General features: G+C 32.8%; 2 protein-coding genes across 2 annotated transcripts; one reads left to right on the top strand and one right to left on the bottom strand.

Annotated features, from left to right (window-relative positions):
• Nucleotides 1-3,996: 3,996 nt before the first annotated feature.
• Nucleotides 3,997-6,844, bottom strand: LOC112327927 (pentatricopeptide repeat-containing protein At2g33680). The gene has a single exon (XM_024603416.2). The coding sequence runs from the start codon at nucleotides 6,797-6,799 to the stop codon at nucleotides 4,508-4,510; it is 2,292 nt and encodes a 763-aa protein (XP_024459184.1). The 5' UTR covers nucleotides 6,800-6,844; the 3' UTR covers nucleotides 3,997-4,507.
• Nucleotides 6,845-7,634: 790 nt separating this feature from the next.
• On the top strand, nucleotides 7,635-15,402 carry LOC7473632 (putative elongation factor TypA-like SVR3, chloroplastic). The gene is made up of 14 exons (XM_052454159.1): nucleotides 7,635-7,969; nucleotides 8,047-8,156; nucleotides 8,260-8,463; nucleotides 8,568-8,744; nucleotides 9,034-9,186; nucleotides 10,096-10,185; nucleotides 10,854-10,988; nucleotides 11,373-11,489; nucleotides 11,913-12,064; nucleotides 12,146-12,230; nucleotides 13,050-13,144; nucleotides 13,764-13,929; nucleotides 14,127-14,322; nucleotides 14,912-15,402. Exons 1-14 carry the CDS (start codon nucleotides 7,744-7,746, stop codon nucleotides 15,043-15,045), a joined length of 2,040 nt encoding a protein of 679 aa, XP_052310119.1. The 5' UTR covers nucleotides 7,635-7,743; the 3' UTR covers nucleotides 15,046-15,402.
• The last annotated feature ends 6,728 nt before the right edge of the window (nucleotides 15,403-22,130 follow it).

The following is a 22,130-nucleotide window of genomic DNA, read 5'->3' as shown; positions in this document are numbered from 1 at the left end:
GGTTTTCTAGCTTGGAGGTTCAGTTTCCAGTTGTGGAGTTCTCAATTATATTTTGGCTTCTTGATTGTGTGTTGATTTTTTGTGTGGTTATCATATCTGAAGCAAATTGTATAGTACACCTTACTGGAAATAATTATGCTAGCTACGAATCCCAAGGAGGAGTTATGAAGTCATTTGAATGGGTCTAATGGCTCCTAATGATCCAACCAAACTTTGTTCATGGGAAGGAAGGGATGCCAAAATTGCTTCCTTGCTTCTCATTTGTGGGTTTATTATTGCTAAGACGATGTGAGATTACATTTGATGAGTTTATTATCAAGATAATTTTATCTAAAAATTTTAAATGGAATTAGACATTGAAAACTATCACTAGAGTAACCTCTCTATTGAGAAATTTTATTCTAGATTTTTTAAATTATGGGATGATTATTCTAGGTTGTTGCATTCTCAGGTTCTAAAAGCTATAGTAGCACTACAAGCGGTTCACTCTGAGAGCCAGCGAGATCAATTCTTGATGAAGCTATGATCTAAGTTCAAAAATACACGAGCTGAGTTAATCAATCTCCAATATGTCCTATCTTTTAAGGTTTGTTTGGCTGAACTCTTGTGTGAAGAAAAACATATTGCCTCACATCTTGGTCTTGTTCAAGGTGCTGGTGGTTCTGAGATGATTAATATGGCGTACGCTGTTCAAGATAGAGGACGATCTAGATCTCTGCCACAATGTTATAGTTGCAAGAAAAGTGAGCGCGTTGCAAAATATTTCAGCAAGAAATCCTGCAATTATTGCAAGAAGGAAAATCATATTATTAAGGATTGTCATGTATGCCCTTGAAATCAATCTGTTTTTGCTTTTCATACTATTGTTCAGTTCATTTTTATGCCTACACTTTCCGCACAACCTGCTATTCTGGGTTCTTCTTCCAATATTTTTTTTTTGGATTCGAGGAAACCCCACACCCCGGAAAGCGCACTTTGTGGGCACAGGTGAGCAAGTAAAACCCCGGCTGTTCCAGGCTCTTACAAGAGGTGCACGCCCTGACTCGAACTCAAGACCTGCTGTGCAGATCTCAAGCCCTTTGCCATCACGCTACACCCTTTTGGGACTCTTCTTCCAATATTACTCCCAAGCAAGTTCAATAAATGATTATTTTTGCCTTTTTTACTCTTGGTTTCTAAGGTAAGAAACATCGTCTTACTTCTCATCGATTAATTGACTCTACGGTTTCCAATCATATGAATGGTAGTTCAATTGCTTTACATGATTTTTGTAAGTATGATGGTAAACAACATATTCAAATCGTCGATGACAATACTCTTCCTATTATAGTGGTTGGTAATATGGGTTCTTCCTTTACTATTATGTTTGTCTCTCCTAATTTATCTACCAATCTCATTTTGATTGGACAATTAGTAAAAGAAAATTACTCTCTTTATTTTTATCATTCTGGTTGTTGTGTGCAAGTTTAAGTGTCTAGACTAGAGATAGCAAGGAGGTCTAAAGTGGAACATCTTTTTCCTCATCAATCATTTTCCTTTCCTCGTTTAACTTTTATTGGTTGTTTTGCTATTACTAATAATAATAGTCAATCTTGGCATAAAAAACTAGGTCATCCTAACTCCGTAATTCTAGCACATCTTATAAAACATGACTATCTGAATAATTCAAATGAGTTTTCTTCATTGTCATTTTATTGTGCTTCTTGTAAACAGAAAAGCAAATCATTATCTTTTTCTTTGTAGGGTAGTCGTGCTTCTACATGTTTTGAAATTATTCATTTTGATATTTGGGGTATGAGTCATATTCTTTCTCATGCTTAATACATGTATTTTATGGTATTTATTGATAATTATAGTCGTTTCACATGTATCTATTTCATTTGTTCTAAAGCTTATGTGTTATCAACCTTCTGAACTTTTATTGCCCATGTAGAAACTCAAATTTCTACGTGTATTTGGGTCTTACACTCTGATTGTAGTGAGAATACATGTCTAATGCTTTTCAATCTTTTCTCCAACAGAAAGGTATGCTCTCTTAGAGTTCATATCCTTACACCCCTCAATAGAAATTGTGTCATTGAGCGTGAAAATTATCATCTATTACATGTTGTTCATACATTGATGCTTGAATCTTCTATTCCTTCTAGATTTTGAGTAGAAGCCTAATCTATGGTTGTAGAACTTCTTTCTTTAGCTAGCCTTCAAGACGGTAATTCGGTTTTACTCCTATAGAGGTAAATTTAAAGTTGTATAAGGAGGATGATGATCTCTTTTTTAACCCTTTAATGTATCGATAGCTGGTAGGTAGCTTGAATTATTTAATCATTACTCGATCTAATATCTTGTTTGTTGTTCAACAGGTCAGTTACTTTGTGCAGGCTCCATGCCAAACACATTTAGCCACTATTTGTCGTCTTCTTTGATATCTCAAAGGGACATCTGGTCACGACTTGTTCTTTTTTTTTCCTGGTAATTCTTTATAATTGATGGGTTTTAATAATGATGACTGAGCTGAGTGTGCGGATACTCATCATTTTGTTATACGTTAATGTGTGTTTCTTGGTGATGCCCTAATTTATTAGAAGAGTAAGAAACAAGCTCATTTCTCAAAGTCATCCACCAAGTTTGAATATTTGGATATGTTGTTTGCTTGTTCTAAAATTGTATGGTTTCGCGGGTTGTTAGGTGAACTTCATGTTTCATACCTTATTTATACTTTTTTTTTTTTTTTTTGCTGATAATACTAGTGCTATTTATATTCATGTTTTTCATAAGCACACTAAGTATATTGAAATGAATTCTCATTCTATTCGTGAAGCCTTATCTTCCACACATTTTCATTGAATGCCAAACCGCTAATGTTTTCACCAAGCTCTCTCTGATTAATAATCATATGATTTATGAGTTCGGTGCCCGTGAGGAAGACATTCTATCTTGGTCCATTCTGAAAGGACAAGGACTTGTACTTCCATTAGAAGAAAGCAAGGGAAAAGAATGAATCTTTGTAGAGTGGGATTGCTAAACCAAATAGGCTGGAGGGAATGACTCACAAACAGGAGTTCGAGACTTGGTGCATTGACGATGATACAAATTGAAAGCTGCGAACTCTTTTTCCTACGTCTTCTTAATCTCACCCGAAGAGGCTTTTACCACCGAAATAGTTACTTAAGTAGATCTCTTCTTTTCTCCCTGAAAGGGAAATGAATGAGTGAAGGCATTAAGGAGTCGCGCTTTCCGTGGTGAAAAAAGAACTATTTCCACACCTTCCAATTAAGTACTCTAGCTTGCAGGCCAAGGAGCAGCGACAAACCGAAGATGGACGACCATGATCCCGACCTTTCAAGCACCAAAGGTGTACTAATCAATGAACCCCTGAAATTGTCTTTTCTGACAAAACCAACCAAGCGTCACGACATGTTGATATTGATTGATTATCAGACATCGATATCAGTTACAAGTTCAGATCATTGAATTTTCCAGGACTAAGTACTTGATTAGTTGAACACAAAGTTCAAAACAATTTTAAACCTTCTACATCTGATTATTGGTCTTGGGAGAAATTGTGTCTTCTAAGAGCATGGGGTAGCACATTTTCACCATCAATTTATGATTGATGAAATTGATAGTTTTAAACCGCACACCATCAATTCGACGGCTTGATATGTGTTTTCTTATTTAGTCTAGCTATATATAGAGAGAAATATATATTGCATATAGGTATATAATTGATAGCTTTACTCTTATCTTGTATAGTACTATGTAATGGCTGATTTTCAGCGTGCAACAATTTCAATATAGGCAACTCTCACAAGGAGAGGCATTCATTCCAAAACCCTTATTGATATCCTAGAGCTTTTTAAAAGTAATCCAACGATCGTAAACCACATACCAGATGAACAAATAATTAAACTGCCATGTACCATTATGTCATGCCTGATGAAATCATGATCCAAATCAATTGGGACACAAGCACCCTAACTAGTAACAACGTTCTGATGCACGCATATAACTAGTTCAAAGAACTTCCTGTATTTTAAGCACATACTAATTGAACTACAATTTGTAACTGTTACACCCGAAATTTGGTGACTGTAACCAGTATAACTGTAGGTGATTCATCTGAAAATTCCAGTAGATTTGCTTTCCTTACACCTAAATTAAAATGTCAGTGTAATTACAGTAAAAAAAACTGGAACCGCCGGATTAAGTTTTTTTCTACCAAGAAAATTGCAGCAAAATGTGAGTCAGAATAAATCCAGCATCTCTTAATCCAGTTGAGGCAAGAATGACAACGGTTATAGCCGGGAGGTCCATCGGTGATAACATCTAGCATGTTCTTGTCTTTCTCCACAATTTGAACTGTTGATTTATAGGTGCAGCATTCTGTAACTGCTTCATGTATGCAATGTAGTAATTGAAGGGCAGATGCCAAACTGATACTGACCCCAACGAATAAAGAGAACTCTGCAAGAGAGATGATTCTGTTTTTTTGTAGTCACACGAATTCTTAAATTAGATTGAGATCAGCTTTGCTATCATATATCCCTCTCATTTCATTCCTTAATAGATCCAATCTTGCATAAATTTCTATACTTTCTGGATGGTCTGTGCCACTTGCCACGAAATAATGGACCATGTTATCAATCTCAACCCAGCTACTGCCTGCTTCTTTACTCAACTTCAAGTCTTTCATAGTTGTTCTAACCTTCGATGCCTCATCTATCATTCCTTCACCAGCATAAATATTTGAAACAAGTACATAAGAACCTGCCTCATCAGGTGACAAATCAAGTAAATGTTTTGAAGCTAACTTGCCAAGATTCAGATCCCCGCACAACTTACACACATTGACCAAAGTTCTCCAAAGCAAAGTTGACTCTGAAAAGGGACTTCTGTTAATAATATCCATGGCTTGTGATAAATAGCCAGCCCGGCCCAAAAGATCAACCATACAAGCATAGTGCTCAAGCAATGGCTGAATCCCATATTTTGATTCCATTGTGTTGAATAGGTGTAATCCATCTTCCGACAAACCCGAATAAGTGCAAGCTTGAAGGATGACCAATATCGTGATCTCATCAGGAGTAAACCCTTTCTCCTCCATCTCTTGATATAGCAATAAGGCCTTTTCACCTTGACCATGAAGAGAGTAAGCCGAGATTATGGCATTCCAAGATATGCAATCATTAGCGCTCATTGAATTAAATGCTTGATAAGCATCCTCAACGATTCCACATTTGGCATACATGGTAATTAAAGCATTGGATACTGAAATATGGCCTGCAAATCCTGTTTTAATAGAATATGCATGGAGACCTCTCCCTTTTACTAAAGAAGCTCGATTGGCAGATAAACTGAGAAGCCGTGAAAAACTCACTGAATCTGGTTTAATACCAGCCAGTCTCAGCTGGCTAAGAAAAACCATGGGATCTTCTTCGTTGCTATCATTCTCAATAAATCCCACTAGAATGGCGTTGAAAGAAGCAGTACTCCTAGGGGAAAGACCATTAAAAACTGTTCTTGCAGACTGAAAGTTCTTGCATTTGGCATATAAATCTATTAAAGCAGTCCCAATATTAATATCACAGGGATAACCAAGCTTGATCACTAATCCATGAATTTGAGTTCCCAAATCCAAGTTTTTGCATTCTGAGCAGCCATCAAGAATTGTAGCTAACAAACCAGAATCACATTCAACACCACAACCACGCAATTCCAGAAAACCATCAACAGCCTTTTCACCATAACCATTCCTTGTGTAGCCTGATATTAAGGCAGTCCAAGAAATCAAATTCTTCTTATTCATCACAGAAAACATTCTCGCTGCCTCCTCAACCATTCCATTTTTCCCATACATAGTGATAACTGCATTTCCCACCGAAGTTTGAAGCAAAACACCATACTTTACAGCAAGCCCATGTAGTTGCTTACCCTCCTCTACATTGCAAGTACTAATTATGTTAGTGAAAGTATAATCATTAGGATCCAAACCAACACTTATCAGATATATAAAAACCCCAATAGCCCTCTTCTCGTATCCAGCCTTCCCATATTCCAAAATCATACAATTTAAACACCGAAGATCTTTACAACCCACACCATTAAACACTTTCTCTGCCTCATCAAAGTTCCCGCTTCTCGAGTACATAGAAATCAATGAAGTGCCAACAAAAACATTCTCCTCAAACCCACTTTTTATTACAAAACCATGAATTTGTTCCCCTAATACCACATCCCCTATATCGCTACAAGCCTGTAAAATCACCACGCAAGTATGCTCATTAAACTTCTCTCCAAATTCACACATATCACAAACAACACTAAACCCAGACACAAAATCTTCATTCTCTAGACACCCTTTTATTAGTGAAGTCCAAGTAATAGTGTTTCTAACAAGCATTTCATCAAACACCTTCCATGCCAGATCCAATCTGTTAAATTTCGAATACAGATTAATAAGATTATTGCCTTCAAATGGGTCATTTTGGGAGGCTATTTTTACTAAGTAGGCATGGATTGCCTTGCCTAGCAAGAAATCTTTAGACCCAATTGAGATTTTTAGGAGCTGAGGCCAGTCACTAGATAGAAGGGTCTCTTCAGAAGGAGATGCAAAGGAGATATTAGTGCAGTTCTGAGTTGTTTTGGGGTTTGGGGTTTGTGTTTTGTTGCTGTTGCTGTGTTTTAGGGGTTTAAAGGAGGAGGGGAAGGTGGTGCTGGGTGGTTTTGGTTTCAATGGCGGGAAAGGTTGTTGGGGTTTTGAGAAACAGGGAAGGGAAATGGCGGGGAGAAGGGCATTCATGGGATTAATTGATGTTTGAAATGTTGGTCATGGAGGTTCTAGTTTCTCTGTACAGCCTTTATCTTCCCCTTTCAGTCCTATGCAACTCAAGGCCCATTTGAAATTAAATTTTTCTTTCTCGAAAAGCAAAAATAAAATAAAACAAAATTAAAAATTAAAAGTATCTTTGCATGGAGAATTATTTGATACATTGAATATTTTCTTATTTACATTGAATATTTTCTTATTTTTTAATATTATTGACGTTCTCATATCTCACTTTTGCCATTCTTTAAATTAGGAAAACCATATTTTTTTAATATAGAAACTCTTCCAAATAAATTATTATTATTATTATTGGGAATGAGAACAAATTATTTTAGATTTATAATAAAACTAAATTACTTTTAATGAGGTCTTAGACAAATCATCTATGTTGATACTCATATATTTATGATAAGTTTTCAAATCTAATTTAATAATAAAGATGTGAATCACTTATTATTCAAATAAATAATAAAAAGCCAGTTGCATAAAAAATAAATTAAATAATTACATCCATGAATAATCACAAATTTGATTTTCTAAGCTAAATTATAAATAAATTATACATGGTTAACGCAAAGTTCACACTCCTCTTCCTAGCCCTAACCCCACTTCTTCACTTTACTCCAAAAAAATAATCCAGCCCTAAGACTCAAATTAAACCTCTTAACTTTCCAAGTTGGGCTTCTCTCATGGTCCCAAACTACTTTACTTTGCGGAACCATCGTCGACGTGGCCAAAAAGGGGCCGAAGGAAGGCACCCTTTCTTTCTTCTTAGCTCCATGCTATCCCGACCTCTCAAATTTATCGTTAGTTCGGTTCAAAACTAACAGCAGCCTTATAAGTTATAACCTCTCTCTCTCTCCCCCTCTCTCACTTAGCCATATTCATTTCTCTTCCACACTCACTGCGAGAGAGAAATGGAAATGGCAATTAACATCCACAGCAGCAGCAGCTCCTCCTTCTCTCTTATAAACCCTAAACCACCTCTGCTTACCAAACAACTCTTCGGTAGCTCCTTCACCTTATCTTCCTTCCCAAACACCTCCAAAACGACATCAACCTCATCACTCCGCTGCCGCCGTTCTCGTTTTTCATTTCACTCTCCGATAAAATGCTCCGTTTCCACGGAAGCCTCCACCACCGGTAAGTTGAAATGAATTTCATTTTTATTTTATTTTCCTCTAATTATTTATTTTTATTTGATTTATTCAAATTTGTAGAGAAAAGGAGCCAGATGATGAGAAGAGGAGACATACGGAATATAGCAATAGTAGCTCATGTTGATCATGGTAAAACTACCTTAGTTGATGCCATGTTAAAGCAATCTAAGGTAATTTATTTATTTTAATTAATTAATTATTATTGCTTAACTTACCGTTGTCTTAATCGATAAATTTTGTTTTTAATAATTGTTTAATTTTTTTTCTGCGTAGGTGTTTCGCGATAATCAATTTGTACAGGAGAGAATTATGGACTCCAATGATATAGAACGCGAAAGAGGAATTACAATTTTGAGCAAAAATACTTCAATTACTTATAAGGATACAAAAATCAATATAATTGATACTCCAGGTCACTCTGATTTTGGTGGTGAAGTTGAAAGGATTCTTAATATGGTCGAAGGAGTTCTACTCGTGGTACATTTTCTCAATCTTTGATTTTGTTGATATTGTTATTTTTATGCTAATGTGTAATGTTAGTGCATTTATGTAATGACTAATGGAGGTCTTGATATTTGTAGGTGGATTCTGTTGAGGGGCCGATGCCGCAGACGAGGTTTGTTTTGAAGAAGGCTTTGGAGTTTGGTCATGCTGTTGTTGTTGTTGTTAATAAGATTGATAGACCGTCTGCACGTCCGGATTTTGTTATCAATTCGACTTTTGAATTGTTTATTGAACTCAATGCGACGGATGAACAGGTATTTTGATGATTGTTATATCTGAAGGATTTGCGAGTGTAAGGTTCACATTGAGATGTTCTGTAGTGATTTTATATAGTCATTGTGGAGAATGACAGTAATAGAAAACTTACCGAGCCTCAACGAGAATTTGGTGAATGATAATTAGCAGAAGTACTTCTGGACATAGTCTGTTTGAAACTTTTACTATGTTGTTTCAAGGTTTTCTTTAGCTTAGTGGATGCTTTAATATCATCAAAAGATAGCAGTTTAAGGCATGGCCTGATAGCATCTTTAATTGATGTTGCAGTGTGATTTCCAATCAATATATGCGAGTGGTATAAAAGGGAAGGCAGGATTGTCTCCTGATGATTTGGCTGAAGATCTTGGCCCACTTTTTGAGGCTATAATGAGATGCATACCTGGACCATGTATTGACAAAGACGGTGCACTGCAAATGCTTGTTAGTGGCCATTCCTTGTATTGCTTTTTTCAAATTTGTTCTCATGCTTTGCTTTCATATTGTTTGGCTTTTGATTTTGATTATCTCGGAACTGGATGGGACGTTATGGCATAAACCATTAGAAGAACTACATGCCAGCAATATGGGTCGATCATTTACCACTAACCAATAAGATTTTACATGCAAATACCATCACTAGAATAGGCTTTTTTGTGCTGTGACCTATGATGAGAAGGCTCGATATGCGGTGCAATATTTTAACCAGGGTCAAAAGGATAACTGACTGATGGGGAGTGGCTTTAGCATTAGCAATCACTTGCTCTCTGCTGTTTCATTTGAGTGAATTTCATTGAGTTTCTGTCCCTAAAATTGCAGGGTGGCAGGACCAAAAAAAATATTATGACAGATATACTAGCTAAGAATTTCTTATAAACAAGTATCTTTGGGTAATGCTTAGGATCCTTTGATAATTCTGCAGTAAAGTTTCCAATGCTTTCTAGATCAAAGTTTCCATTCATCATATCTTCAGTCTTGGCCTTTTCTTAGCTAAATATGATGTTGCAGGTTGAATGCAAGGATTATTTGTCAAGTTAGCATCGTATGCATTGCTAATACAAGTCTTTAGCTAATGACAATAAAATTTGAGAAGAAATTTGTCTCGTTGCTTGAATTAAATTGAAAGCTGAAAATCCATGTCAAGAAGATGAAGCAGATCCCATGAGTGGCAATTTTAAAGATGAGCTTTAGTTAATTCATATATATTATCATAATCTAGGTAGTTGACTCTGTAAATTAAATTGATACATAGCTCATCATTTTGTTTTAACTTTGATTGGATTTGTTTGCATTTCCTGTATGAACTTATTATAACTTGGATGTGTGTTTATAGTTGAAATTGACATATTTTAGGCCACAAATATCGAGTATGATGAACATAAAGGACGAATAGCTATTGGACGGTTGCATGCTGGGGTTCTGCAGAAAGGAATGGATGTGAGGGTGAGTGTCCTTTCTTTTCTTGTGGCTTCAACATTCTATTTTCCATTAGCATACATGTTGGATAGTCCTGTCTTGATATTGGCAGTTTTGAACTGTAATTGGTGATGCTTGCATACTTTCTCAATCAATTTCTGTTGCATGATGTGGTTTGCTGATGTAAAGATTTTGTTCCGATGATTAATGATCAATCTAAGTTGCATTTGAATAGATAAAGGCTAAAAGAATCTGAAAAAAAAAAATATTCTATAGTGCTGCATACAGATAACCGTGGTATGATCTCCATATGCCATTTGTTTCTGAACTTCAGCTTTTAGACATTGTAGGTGCTGTAGTGTTGTACTGCAAAGTGGTGCCCAGATAATTACTCGAAGAAGTTATTCCAAAGATAATCGATTCAAGAGTTATACAAAAATACAGGAAAATAGATTCATTTATAAGATATCCTTATTGCTGTAGATGGTTGAGAGATCAATCATAATCATTTATTTGATGACTGCCTGCAACACTTAGTAGTAGTTTTCACATATCAAGTATAAGCATAGATGTGTTTCTTCTTTTAACTATGATGATTTGAAGTTAGAGACACCAGTTTCACAGCAATTGTTGAAGTTGAACAGAGAAAGAAGCAAGCAAACCTTTTTCTTAATTTTGTGTTGAGTTTTTTGTAGGTATGCACATCAGAAGATTCGTGTAGATTTGGAAAAGTTAGTGAGCTTTTTGTTTATGAGAAGTTCATTAGGGTTCCAGCCACAAAAGTGGAAGCTGGTGACATTTGTGCTGTCTGTGGAATTGAGGACATTCAAGTATGCCTTTACTCTCTTCATTCCTTCGTTTTGCTCCATCTTTGTAAATTAAATTTCAGAAGGGTCACATTCTTAACTATTTTGTCTGAAGCATATGTTTTAAGAACTGCTTATACCATGATTAATGAATTTTAGTCTCTTAAAACAAGTGTAATTCTGGAAGTGCATGATTTTGAATATTACTTTTAGAAAATGTACAAATAAACTGGAAAATATTTAAATGGAATATTGTACCAACAAAATAGGACAGAGGGACTATCAGTGTTCCATGAATCAACTGTTATTCTTATTTTGAGGTCACCTTATTTATCATATGATCTAAATTTGATTCATGCAATAGAGTTGTCTTATATTTATCACGACTGATTTAATTTCATTGATCAGATTGGGGAGACAATCGCTGATAAAGCATTCGGGAAGCCATTACCATCTATCAGAGTGGAAGAACCAACTGTGAAAATGGCCTTTTCCATAAATACATCACCTTTTGTTGGCCGAGAGGTATGTCTATTAAACAATGACCCAGAACTGTCAGAATCGCATTCTTTCAATAAGTACTTCGTAGTCTTTTTTCTTTTTCTTTCTTTGTGAACCTTCACCCAACTTCGTTGGTCAGGCAAGTGGCAACAGTATGCATCCCCCCAACAACCCTAGCTTTCACCTTTACTTATGAGTATTTGAATCTATCCTTGCAAAGTAGCTCAAGTATTGTTTTGACTGAGTGGTTGACTCATTAATTGACTGGCACTGAGATCTCCTTGCAAAGATTTTGTTTACCATGTGTTTTGCTATTTCTTCTATATGTAAGCCATCAATAAAGAGGCTTTAGCTGATATTAGCATATGTATAGCTGTGTTAATGTGAACTTCCTAGTATTTTGGTGGCATTGAAGCCTTTGGGTTTTTTCATTTCATTTCATTTCAGGGAAAATATGTTACCAGCAGGAATTTACGAGATCGACTCTACCGTGAGCTTGAACGAAATTTAGCTATGAAAGTTGAAGATGGTGAAACTGCTGATACATTTGTTGTCAGTGGGCGTGGTACTTTACATATCACCATATTAATAGAGAACATGTAAGTATAACCTATTTTTTCCTTTCTTCCATGTCTTCAATGTGGCATGTCTGCGTGTGTTGTGACATTCATTCATTTCAGGCGACGAGAAGGATACGAATTCATGGTGGGACCTCCAAAGGTCATCAACAAAAAGGTCGATGACAAAGTGCTAGAACCATATGAGGTGATTTACGGATTGCGATTTTCCTTTCTTTTTGTTTAGGGTTTTATAAAGAACATGAGATATACATGTAAATGCTTCTTGATTGAAAAAGGTGTGGGATGCTTCGATGTTCTTTTTATGGGCATACTTGTGCTTCTTTTTGTTTATTCTCATGGTTTATTTTATTATACTATGTTATGTACATTTTTTTTTTGTGTGTGTGTGTGCGCGCGTGCATGTGGATTATTTTAGGAAATAGATAAACTGATAGAGCTCAACCTGTCAAAAGAAGTTTAAATTACTCAAAGTATTGATAGAATGTCCCTGGTCTAGCTACCTTAGTTGGTAAACTCGCCAGTTATCATTCTAAGAAACCTACAATTGAATTCCGCTCACACCCTGTATGGGAGAGATGAAAGTAGAGGGTAGGTAGTAACCCCTTGGCTCCTATTGTGTATCCCATTCATTGGATTGAAAAAAAATGGCCCAGAAGTCTTACAGCTTCATAAGAAAGCATGCCCTATAGCTGAATTTCACGAGCTTCCATATCATTTCATTCAAAAGCAGTTTGCACTGCTTGGGTTTTGAATTGACAGACAGAAAACATAAGGCCCAACATGATTGTAAACTGTAACTGAATGATAAAACAATCATATGATGCAGTGTATTTTGCTTTAGCGTTATGCTATTTTAATTGGTATGAATTTTGAGTGCATGTTTTGCTATTAACTAATGATGACGTCCTTGATTTCTTAACCCCAGTGCCCATCTATTATGCTTAAAAGGTCATACTTTCCATTGCATTACATCAGTTATTTCTAACAATTGATATGCTTGCAGATTGCCACTGTGGAGGTTCCAGAAGAGCACATGGGGGCTGTGGTTGAACTTCTTGGTAGAAGGCGTGGACAGATGTTTGATATGCAAGGGGTTGGGTGCGTAAAATGTTCTCTTTACTTTAATTTTATTTTTAATGTTCTAGTTGAAGTATTTCAAAATCTTAATGTGCTGTTATGTAAGACTTACTATATATCTATCTTTATACAACACAAATACTGGATAGTTTGAGGTGCAAGAGGCATGGAACTTGTGAAGAAATATGTTTTCATGTGTTCAATCATCCTGTTAACCATATATAGAAAAGATGAAACTGCTCATATAATAAAATCTTAAGCAGAGATGCCTTGACCAGCAATATCTTTATGATATTGGTGTTTCTGTATTTCTACTAACCAACCCTGCCGGTCCTAAGGATCTAGTAATACACAACAACTATTTTATACACTATCACTTATCAAGACAAGCACAAGCATGGAAATCTCTCTTAAGTTGTCAGCATGATTATTGAATTCATGTATCTTGAATAATGAAATTCTGTAGTGTTGGTTTTTTTTTTCCCTCGCTTTCCTAGGAAGTATTCTACATTTAATTAGCATGATGCAATTTTTCTCACATTACCAGTGTGTGAATAAGCTATAAAAGTCAGTTTTTGTTTTTCATTAATATGCACTTTGGTTTTCTGACACTGATGTTATGGACTTCTTTTGTGCTTAGGTCGGAGGGAACAACCCTGCTTAAATATAAGATTCCCACCCGTGGCCTTCTTGGATTGCGTAATGCAATTTTGACAGCTTCTCGTGGCACTGCCATTCTCAACACAATATTTGATAGCTATGGACCTTGGGCTGGTGATATAATTACACGAGATCAGGGTTCATTGGTAATTACCAACTTTCAGGATTGTTTAGAGATCAGACTTTAGAATATAAACTTTTCATTATATTTTAGATAAACAATTGACATATCTAAAATATCTCAAGATAAAGTAATGTCCAGCGACTCAACCAAAAATGCCTGCATGTTTACACATTTGTATATCTATTTTCATTTTATATATGGCAAGAAATTGATTTTCAGGTTGCCTTTGAGGATGGAGCATCTACTTCTTATGCCCTTGCCAGTTCACAAGATAGAGGGCAAATGTTCATTAGACCTGGAGCAGGAGTTTATAAAGGTCAAATAGTTGGCATCCATCAACGAACAGGGGACCTGTCGCTTAATGTGTGCAAGAAAAAGGCTGCTACTAACGTACGTTCAAATAAAGAACAAACAGGTAAGAGACAGCTCCACTTTATTGCTTTAATAACCACTTTTAGGTATTACTAAATGAATGCACATTACAAATAGCTGTGGGGTTTAGATCATAGCAATTTTAACTGCCTTACAAATCCCCCATTTCCCATTTAAACAGTATGTAGAGAGCTGCGATATTATCATATATTCTCCAGAAAATGGATCTTTTATTGAGCTGATCACTAGGAGAGACACCAGGGAAAGGGATAAATTAAAAGAAATATTTTTTAGTCAAAATAAAAAAGGAAGGAAACTACTCTAGATGATCCCATGCATTCCCTTGCATATAGCCTAAGCTAAAGTTGTAAACTTGAATACCACAGGAAGTGATTAAGGTGTCAAGAATTAATATCTTTGTCTCGTTACCTTCGTGCAACCTGCCTGCCCCATGTTTACATAGCGATAGAATCATGCTGGAACTCATTCTGCAAGTCATGTCCACCCAACCGGCCCTCCTCTCTCTCTCTCTCTCTACACACGTGCACGCACAAACACACACACACGCATATATGCAGATATCTACCGCAGTGCCTTGTAGTAAACGATACGTGTTCATCTTTTTAATGCAGTGGTTCTTGATACCCCTTTGGATTATAGTCTGGATGACTGTATTGAGTATATCCAAGAAGATGAACTAGTGGAGGTTACTCCCTCAAGCATTCGAATGTGCAAAAATCCAAAGCTTGCAAAAAAGACAAGGTGAGCAGTGTAGACTTACATCAAGTGGATCCGCCAGCAGAGCATCCTTGTGAACTAATGCGAATACAATAGAAGCCGCACAATTCCATAGTTGAGTTCAGCCTTTGATGCCATTTTTTTTCTGCTCTCTCGTAAAAGTATTTAAAGCTCCCTTCGCATGGCAATTTTATAGAGATTTTGTTTCCTGATATATGGTTGTATATAACTACATGGGACATCCCATTATTCTAGTCTAGAAGATTTCTAGATGTAAGTTATACTGCTAGGAAATGAGCACGTGAAGGTTGTCATTGACATTGTAATTTGGATCATGTCTCTCCCTCTCTGGAAGGGGTCTAAGATGATACATGTTTTAGCATAATGCTAGTCATTTGATCCGTGATTCGTCTTAAGTTAGATATTATTTTTACAAATAAAAATTTAAGGTGTTTTTTTTCTTGAAAGTTTTTTCAAAATGTAAATCTAAAAATTTATGGATGTTTTTAATTAAATAAATCAAGAATTATTTGTGTAAATAAATAAATAAAAAGTTATTAATGATAAATAAAATTAAAATTAAAAAAATTTAAGAAACAAATGTAGATTAAGATATTAAATTTCGCAACGTGAGTCATTTATCCATTTATGTTAAATGAATTTTTTTATTAAAATTATTTTTGATTAAATCAAATTATAATAGATTTAATTTGATTAAATCTATTATAATTTGATTAAATCAAATTAAATCAAGTCTTCTTCTTCTTCTTTTCCGTTCCCTCTCTTTTCTCTTCTTCCCCGACTTCAAAATTGGTCATAATTATTTTAACTACTATTTTTTTAGTAACAATTATTTTTTTTCAATTTTATCTTTTAATATTGGATTAGTTGAGAATTGAATCATTCTGATCTCATGATGCAGGTTACATGTTTGGTGGATTCATCCAGGTTTACTTGAATTATTTTTTTATTTATTTGTTTTTTGTTAATTGATTTTATTTTCAATTTTATTCTTCTACGTTGTGTTGATTGGGATTTAAGTATCATTATTTTTTTTTTTAATTTGTTTTTAGTTAGTTATCTTGGTCTCACTAACCAGGTTATTGGTTTGACAAGTAAGTTAGGGTGCCTCTAGTAAAAAAAAATTATTTTTAATTGATTTTTTAAATTTTATTATTTTAGTTTGGTTATCACCAGCGGGTTCATGTTTTTTACATGTTATTTATTTGAGTTATTTTTACCAGGGGTTAAAAAAATCTTTTCTTATAAAAATCTTTTCAAAATATTATTATGTGTTTTTTTTTTAAATAGGTTTATTAATAATAGTTGTCTTTTTTATCCATTAATTAAATAAAGTGAACTCATCAAAAACATTCGGATTCATAACTCAAATTGCATATTTATTTTCTTTTAAAATACACGCTAAAACTGCCTTACTAGTTTTTAATATTAAAAATTATTTTATCCTAACCAGAAGCGCCGCAGCATTGACCACCAATCTAGTTACTTTCTATTTCAATTTTCCCCCCTCGACTCCCATCACAATAGTAAAGAAAACATATAATTCTCCTGACCGGACTTTCCCTTCATCGCCATCTCTGGCCCTCTAATTCTCTTGGACGCCATTTGTCTTGAATTGGGCCCCAAGCACTCCTGCCACGTGTAGCTACCTAGGTGAACAGGGGAGAAGAAACAAAATGGAAGCTTCTTCAGATACCATTCTTTGACCTGGCTGGTGATAATTTAAGCCAACAGGATCGAGGAGGGTCGTGTTCTTAGGGATTTGATTAGTATAATTAGTACGAGGTGATTGATGACAGACGTAGACTTTACTGTTAAGAAGCGGATTCAACTAACATTAAAATTATTATTATTTTCTTCTCTTTTGTTTCTAGAAAAACAATACAGGTAGACCGTCGTCGTTCATTACCTGGGTTCATGAATCCTGCGTCTGGCATCTTTCTTCAGCCTGGTTAATTAATTGTCAAACTATATGCAGCCACGGCAGATGTCAAAACAAATTGAGGGATTTGGTGTCATTATTTTAAAAATATTCGATAAAACAATACTTTTTTAAAAAAATCAATTTCTTTACTCCCTAATTTGGAATATGAGATCGTATGTAAGAAAATGAGGGATTAATTTGGTGGTATTTGAAAAAAAAAAACGTGACATTATTATCTAGCATGCATGCAACAGTGATGGTGATGCATTATGAAAAAAAAAAAAACATAAATTGGGAAAAGGCAGGTTCTGTTCCTGCCTTGTACTCAAAGTACAACATATTAGAACAAATATTTTTTTTTTCATTCTAGGTTTTTTTAAAAAATATTTTTTATTTGAAAATTCATCAAAATAATTTTTTTATTTTATATATTAATACATTAAAATAACCTAAAAATAATTTGAAAAAATAATTTGAAAAACATACAAATGTAATGAAAATTATTTTAAAAAAAATTATTTTTTTATTTTTAAAAATACTTTTTTCTCTTACGGGGAGGATAAAACACAGAAAGGTCTGTAAGCAACCCAATGCTACCACCTAGTCACTGATTTGGAGATTTCCTGTGATGCCAATTCATTGCATTTGGAATAATCAACGAATTAATTATTCGGGGCAAGTCTAGATTACTGATTTTTTATATATATAATAGTTCATAGCATTGGAAGAATTTATCAAATTCAAATAGTATAGTTTGTCCAGTGATTTTTTATTATCAAACAACCATCTCAACCCAATAATTTAAACTATTAGATGAATTCTCAAGATATGATTTATATTATTTTCTAGCATATCTCCTCAAGTAAAAACCCTTTAAACTTGACACTTGTACATATTTATATTACCTTACACTTAATTTTTATTAAATTAATAGAGATGATAAGATTTGAACTCATAACTACTTAATCAGCAACTCTCTTAAACTTAAATGTTATAACTCCATTACTTATTAATTTTATTGGTAGTCTTAAATTTAAAATATTATTTTTTGTGAATTAAATGTAAGAGCACGAACGCTTAAAAAAAGCAATTAGAGAGAGCAATCTCGAAAAGAAGTATCTTGCTTTACTTCCAACTTTGACTTTCATTCCTAAAAGTGAAAAACACATAGAATATGTAATCAGATCTTTGACCAACTTGGGATTTTTATTTTTTTATTTTTTCAAAGTGAAAGGCTTTCGCAAAATAGCATTCAAGTATTAGATGATTTTCATTCTTGCAATCAAAATCTTACCAGATGGGTTGTCTATTCCCGATGTATATAATTTTAATTCTTGCTATCTCCTCTGAAATTGAAATATATATTAAGTTAAATGATAAAATTAATGAAAATTAACAAACTCATTTATCATCTAAGCATATATATGCAAGGAGAATTAGGGTTATTTCTTTTATGCAATATGCTGCTTTTTATCGCCTTACATGCTGAATCACCATTGTTGCTCTGTACCCCAACCAGAATTCAAAAGTTCATGTACACTTCCTAGGCATGATGCCGCCTTGAGCCCCCTTTCCTTGCTCATATGAGCTTTCACTCCTTTTTGCATGGTGACCCGACAAGAATTATGTTTCCTGCGCTGGTTGTAGAAAGAATGTCCCAGAATTGTCTTCAAAGAAACAGCAGCTCAAGAGGGAAGTGATCATGGGTGTCTGCGTTCAATGCTTGATCGTTGTAATTGAGTAGTCCATCGAGAAAATATCTTCCAGTTCCATGTCAGATGAAATATGATTTGTCTTTTAGTAATTAAGTTTAAAGAATACATATGATTATATTATGGTGATATGTTTTGCATACAAAATAATCACAGTATACACATAAAAGATCATAATTTAAAAAGAATTAACGTGCTAATTGATTCTATAATATATTATTCAATATCTTTTTCTCGATTAAAAACAACCTTCAAAAACATTAAAAACACATTATTAATAAACACTCTTAAACTAAAATCCTGTAATTAGCTTGAGTTAATAACTTCGTAGTAGCTAGAGTTTTTAAACTTTAAAAACATCAAAAACATATTATTAATAACTCATGATTGGAGTTATTAAATTTATTATTGATTTGTCAAATTAACTCAAATGATTTATTGAGTTAGGAGATATAATTTATTAGGTTAAAACTAGTCTGAGTTGAATTTTAAATTAAATTAGATGAAAATTAATTTAATATGACCAGATCAACCTAATATGTCCACCCGCAACTTGGTAAAATCATGTCTAATTTTTTTAAAAAATATATCAAAATAATAATATTTTAACTTAAAAAAATCTAAAAAAAAAATTCTTTAGAATGATTTGTATCAATTCAATTCAAGTTAACATGTCTAATTCATTACTCGAATATTTGGCCAGACTAAGTTTAATAATTTTGATGCATCACTTGTAAATATTTCTTTTGTTATATAGTAAAATTATGTATTTTAAATTCTGTGAGTTTCAGAACTGTTTTTCATAAAGAAGAGGAAGAAGACATGTAGTGTGATGCTATACACGATACGAAGAACAAAAAACATACATGAACATGGTGATCATGCTGGTAATCACACAAGTTACTTGCAAAGAAATTTCGATATTAAGAGAATAATTAATAATATATTATTAATTATTTTTTAAAATCTATTAAAAAATAAACACAAGTAGAAAAAAAAATAGACGTATACAAATAACAAAAAGGTTATGATGCATTAAAAATAATAAAAATATTTTTAACTAAAATTTATCTTTTCTTAGCACCATAAAATAAAATAAAGATTATTTGGGAGTGTGGCTAGTTCATACTTTTAAAAATTTGTAACTTTGTAAAAAAAAATTAAATTAATTTTTTTAATGTAGTTTGAATTTTATAAAAATACATTAAAATAAATTTTTTATATTTTATTTTAATTTTATATCAACACATTGAAATTATTAAAAAAATATTTATTATATTTTTTAAAATAAAAAACAGATATTATTATAATATATTAAAAAAAAAAACAATTTAAAGTACAACATCAACCACCCTTACAAGCATGCATCCAGAAACGAGGATTATCCATATTCTAGACGTTACTTTCCATAGTCAAACTTGTCCAGTTTGACCGATAATCTAAAACTGGGATTGATGCCTTTTCTAAGGCGTTCTGAAATTTGATACGACAAAAATACCCTTCTAGACCCACGTGGAAGTAGATGCCGTGTGGGTGTTGCTTTATTATTATTATTATTATCAATTTCAATGACGGATTTGCCCTTCTGCAGCGATATCATCGAGATGAGATCAAGATTGTCAATTTCGTTTCGGTAGGTATTTTATTTTTTCAATTGAAATAAAATGTTTCAGTTTCAGAGTGTTTCGGCGTGCCGTTTCGGGGTTATACTGTTTATATATATATATTCAACAAACATAATTCAAATTCAAGATAAATTAATTATAAATTATGCAATACAAATACAATGCCAAACAAATATAATTTTAAAATTTAAAATATTTCTAAATAGTCAAGATTAAATAGGTTTTTAACTTAAAGTAATTCAACTTAAACAAATTATCAAAATATTATGAAAATAAAATATTTTAACACAAATATTTTAAATATAAAGTTAGGTCAATGTTATCAAAGCTAATGAAATCTAAAGCATCTTTTTTTTTGTTTAAATTCCTACAATGTATAAACATGAAAAAAACAACATTAATATAAACCATATATATTAGTGATAAATCTAATTTTAAAAAATTAATATCATTGTTAATGAAAATAGTAACAATAATTTTCAATATTATTATCAATATCATTGTTATTGAAAATAGTAATGAAAAACAGCTTTTTATAATTGGGTGGTTTAATTAATGAAATTGAACAAGGTTCAATTTGATTCAATGGCTTTTCAAGAGCGGAACGGAACATGTGGAATGAAACCAGAACGTTCCGGACGGAATTTAGCCGAAAAATGCAGAACGGACCAAGATTTAAAATGAGATAAAATTTGTTCTGTTTTTTAAATTGACATGGAATATTTCAGTTATTTCAGATAAAATAGAATGGAATTGACAACCTTAGACGAGAAGATAAATAGGTAGTAATGCGGCTAATACCCTTTTTTGTTTTTCTTACCCATAAAGCCCCCACAACAAAACAACAATGAACAGTCGATTTTTTTTTTTTACATTGGCCACCGTGCCAAGATGACTAGAAGAGAGCGACGGTGTATTTAAGAAAATGAAATTAATTTTAGGTTTGAATTAGAAATTTAGAATGTATATCCTTTTTTTTTCTTGGGCTTTTATGTATAGACAATCGTGTTTTAAAAAATAGTTTATAAATTATTTAATTTCAAAATGTGTGATTTATCTTTAATCGAATTAAAAAGATGAATTAAACATCCACCAATAAATCCTATAATTAAAACACATAACTTTTAATTTAAGCTTGTAAAGCTTATAAAGATTATAAAGCTTCAAGATAAGTTTATGAAGTGGTTGGATTAAGATTGAAGTTTAAATTTACTCAATTATTCTAAATGATAATAAATTTTTTTAATAAATGGTACATATTTGATTATTTTTATTTAATTTTAAAATATTGGATTCTAAGTTGCTTGTATAATAATCATATTATTTAAGTAACATTAATATTATCAGTATGTTTGGAATCCTTTAAATTGGATTCAATTTAGAAATTTTAATAAAATTTCATGTTTGAATTTTTTTTAAATGTTAAGAATTAAATTTCAAATGGAATTTAATCTCTAAAAATATTATAAAAATAAATCACAGATGAACCTCTTTACTTTACAATTCCAAAGAAAAAAAATTAATATTTAAACTAACTTTTCTAAAATATTCATTTATCTTTTTTTTTTGAAACTTTTAAAGAAATAAGAAGAAGGCAATGAGAATAAAATAGTAAAAAAATAAAATAAATTTTATCTTATCTAAACATGTGAATTCAATTTATTTATTAATTAAATTTAAATCAAATATTATAATTAAATTTAATTACAATAAAAAAAATTATTTAAAATGATATGTTTGTTTTTTAAATGTAAATTGTAAAAACCAAATTGTTTTTACTGCTACGTTTGTTTTTAATGGTACTAAAAACAAAAAACACAATAAAAAAAAT

Source organism: Populus trichocarpa, chromosome 6, assembly GCF_000002775.5.
Source record: "Populus trichocarpa isolate Nisqually-1 chromosome 6, P.trichocarpa_v4.1, whole genome shotgun sequence".
Lineage (NCBI taxonomy): Eukaryota > Viridiplantae > Streptophyta > Magnoliopsida > Malpighiales > Salicaceae > Populus > Populus trichocarpa.
The sequence above is the reverse complement of the archived record's forward strand: the minus strand, read 5'-3'. Positions and strand labels throughout refer to the sequence as shown.

Coding starts and splice junctions, on each gene's coding strand:
- LOC112327927 (XM_024603416.2), bottom strand. CDS start 6,799: ATGAATGCCCTTCTCCCCGCCATTTCCCTTCCCTGTTTCTCAAAACCC.
- LOC7473632 (XM_052454159.1), top strand. CDS start 7,744: ATGGAAATGGCAATTAACATCCACAGCAGCAGCAGCTCCTCCTTCTCT. Junction 7,970..8,046: donor CACGGAAGCCTCCACCACCG/GTAAGTTGAAAT, acceptor TCAAATTTGTAG/AGAAAAGGAGCCAGATGATG. Junction 8,157..8,259: donor CCATGTTAAAGCAATCTAAG/GTAATTTATTTA, acceptor TTTTCTGCGTAG/GTGTTTCGCGATAATCAATT.